Source organism: Trypanosoma rangeli, assembly GCF_003719475.1.
Source record: "Trypanosoma rangeli strain AM80 chromosome Unknown Tra_15.4_contig_00918, whole genome shotgun sequence".
In the NCBI taxonomy this organism is placed as follows: Eukaryota; Euglenozoa; class Kinetoplastea; order Trypanosomatida; family Trypanosomatidae; genus Trypanosoma; species Trypanosoma rangeli.
This window is the reverse complement of record NW_021706673.1, coordinates 1-2,624: the sequence shown is the minus strand read 5'-3', so window position 1 is coordinate 2,624 and position 2,624 is coordinate 1. Positions and strand designations below refer to the sequence as shown.

The window sequence follows — 2,624 nt, the reverse complement described above, 5'->3', positions numbered from 1 at the left end:
CATGCGTGACAATTTTTTGTTCTTCTTTGCTTTTGTTGCCCTGAGTCCTACGGATTTGCTGCAACTGAGGCGTTGAAGCGCAGACCAAATTATGCATGAAATTTGCTGGGTGCGTGTGGGCCCATGCGACAGGCGATTATTTTCCTTTTGCAGATAATACATAAACACACCCACACACGCTTTGTGTGTTTGCTCGATTATCATGGAAGGGGAGCCCACGCGCTTTGAAGAGAATTCCGCTGCATCAGTGACAGCACACAGAGACCCACAGTTGTGCACATGAACTGCGTCCCTCCTTCGTGCTAAGCCTTGACATCTTCTCTGCCCCGCAACAGGCTTCTCGGGGCGGTTTGACGGTCCCAACACCGCAAGGGCAAGAAGGAGGGAAAAGGAAAAAAAACAAAATGACTTGCCGGTTGCTTCAGCCCACGCCGTTTCTCCCACTGGCGCTAGCGCTGCTGTTGCTGGCAATGTGCTGCGCTGCTGGGTGCCTCGCCGCTGCAGATCGCCGTGCGTTCGACGAGGTGCTTCGGAGGAGCGTCCGGCCGTCGACTGCGGTGCTGCGTGAGGTGCCGCGCAGGGGACAGGGCGCGATGCAGGCGTACACCGTCGCCACTGCAGGGGACGAAGACGATGGCTGGGCGCCCATCCGCATTAAAGTGTTCACGGAGGATCTGGAGAAAGAAAGTCGTGGGAGGAAGAAGAGGTACTGCGAGGCTGCGGGGGATAAGTGCACCAACTACCTGGGGGCAACTATAACGTGCAGCATCACGGACGTATTGTCGGGTGAAAAGAAGCAACGGTATAAGGAGACGATTATTCCCGGGGCCGTCAAGCTACACGCGGAGCGACTCCTCGTCAAGCCCGTGGCTGAGGGAGTCTCAGTGGGAAGAAATCCTGGAGGACCGTGCGAGCACTTCACAATTCCAGTTGTCCACAAGCAGAAGGGTGTGGCTGATGCCGACATGGTCATCTACGCTGCTGCTGGGCCGTTCAGCGAGGATATTCCGGCATGGGCAGGCACATGTGTCAAATGGGATGACTTTCGCCCTTCCGTTGGCGTCATGGACTTCAACCCGGCGTACCTGACTGCCTCGGCATGGAGCGTCCGCGTCGCCGCACACGAGATGGCGCATGCTCTTGGGTTCAACCAAGAGAATATGGAGCATAAGGGGATGGTGAAGTCAGAGTCGACCGTGCGTGGAGTGCGGCGCAAGATGGTGACGGGGCATAATGTTAAAGTGAGGGCGGCAGCGCACTTCAGCTGCGGTTCGGCCGAGGGCATGGAGCTGGAGAAGGACGATACCGGCGCGCAACGGAAGATGCCTCACTGGGAGGAACGCAGTGCCCGGGACGAACTGATGGCTCCCACAGTCGGTGCCGGCTACTACACGGCGCTGACGCTGGCGGTGTTTGCGGACCTGGGCTACTACCGCGTAAACTGGAGCATGGCGGAGCCGATGGCGTGGGGCAACAACACCGACTGCGACTTCCTGACGACGAAATGCAGCAGAACTGAGCAACTCGCCAAGAAGTATCCTCACATGTTCTGCGATGAGAAAGACAACACGACGCTTCGCTGCTCCTCTGATCGTCGTCACGTCGGAACGTGCACCGCATACGTCGTTGATGCGCAGGGGAGTGTGAGCGAGAAGGACGTGTGCCCCGTCATTTCGACGAGATTTTACAGCGCACTGTCTGGGGGACCATCCAATGCGTGTGGGGGGGCAAGTGAGCAGACGTTTCCAGGGTCGCTGACTGGCAGTGGCTCGTTGTGCCTGGACGCGGAGGCACTGAAGGTGGAAAACAGCGGCGGTAAGAAAATCGAAGGCGTGTGCGCAGATGTGCATTGTGAGGGCGGCGCAGTGAAGGTGAAGTACCTCGGCGCCAATGAGTTTGTGCTGTGTCCCGAGGGAAGTGCAATTGAAGTTGTGCCAAATGGTTATCTGCAGGGTGGGAAACTCAAGTGCCCGAAGTACGCCGAGGTGTGCACCATCGCCGCCGACGGCAGCAGCCTCGTCATTCCGAGCGTTTTGCAGGATGTGGAGGGGAAGGGCGAGGAGGAGCAAAAGAGGCAGGAGGAGGAGGTTCAGCCACCAGAGTCACTTTCTGATGTCTCGCCTCCTGCAGAGTCGCCTCTTGGGGCTGCGGTTGATGCTGGTGGTGGCGGCGTTCCTTCCACTCCGAAGGTTGAGGCGGGGGCGGTTGGGCTCGACACCGAGGCAGCTGCTGAGCCTGAAGAGGGAGCGAAAGGGCCGGACGGTGCCGTTGCTCCCGCTCACCCCGCTGCTGCCTCGCCCCCGTCCGGTGGTGCCTCTTCCTCACCGGGCGAGGCCGCTGCTCCAAAAGAGAGCGACTCGGAGACGGCGGGCACTACTGCGACGCCCAAAACTACAGCGCTCACGACGTCGCCCACCTCGACACCGACGGCATCCGCCAACAGCAGCGATTTCCGGAAGAAACTGGAGGAGGTGGTGCAACGCGTCGGAAGTGACGCCAGTGTGGCTGCTGCTGCTGTTGACTTAAGCCGCTTTGTGTTTTTCGCCGTGGCCGTTGCCGCAGTGGTGGTGCAGCCTGTTTGAGCTGCAGCCGCAGCGGCTGGACGCAACGGCGTGCGGACGGGG

The 2,624-nt window shown here is 59.6% G+C and overlaps 1 protein-coding gene across 1 annotated transcript; it reads left to right on the top strand.

Annotated features, from left to right (window-relative positions):
* Positions 1–404: 404 nt before the first annotated feature.
* TraAM80_10359 (surface protease GP63) lies at positions 405–2,582 on the top strand (the record flags this gene model as incomplete). The annotated part of the gene is made up of 1 exon (XM_029386986.1): positions 405–2,582. One exon carries the CDS (start codon positions 405–407, stop codon positions 2,580–2,582), a length of 2,178 nt encoding a protein of 725 aa, XP_029233158.1.
* Positions 2,583–2,624: the final 42 nt, after the last annotated feature.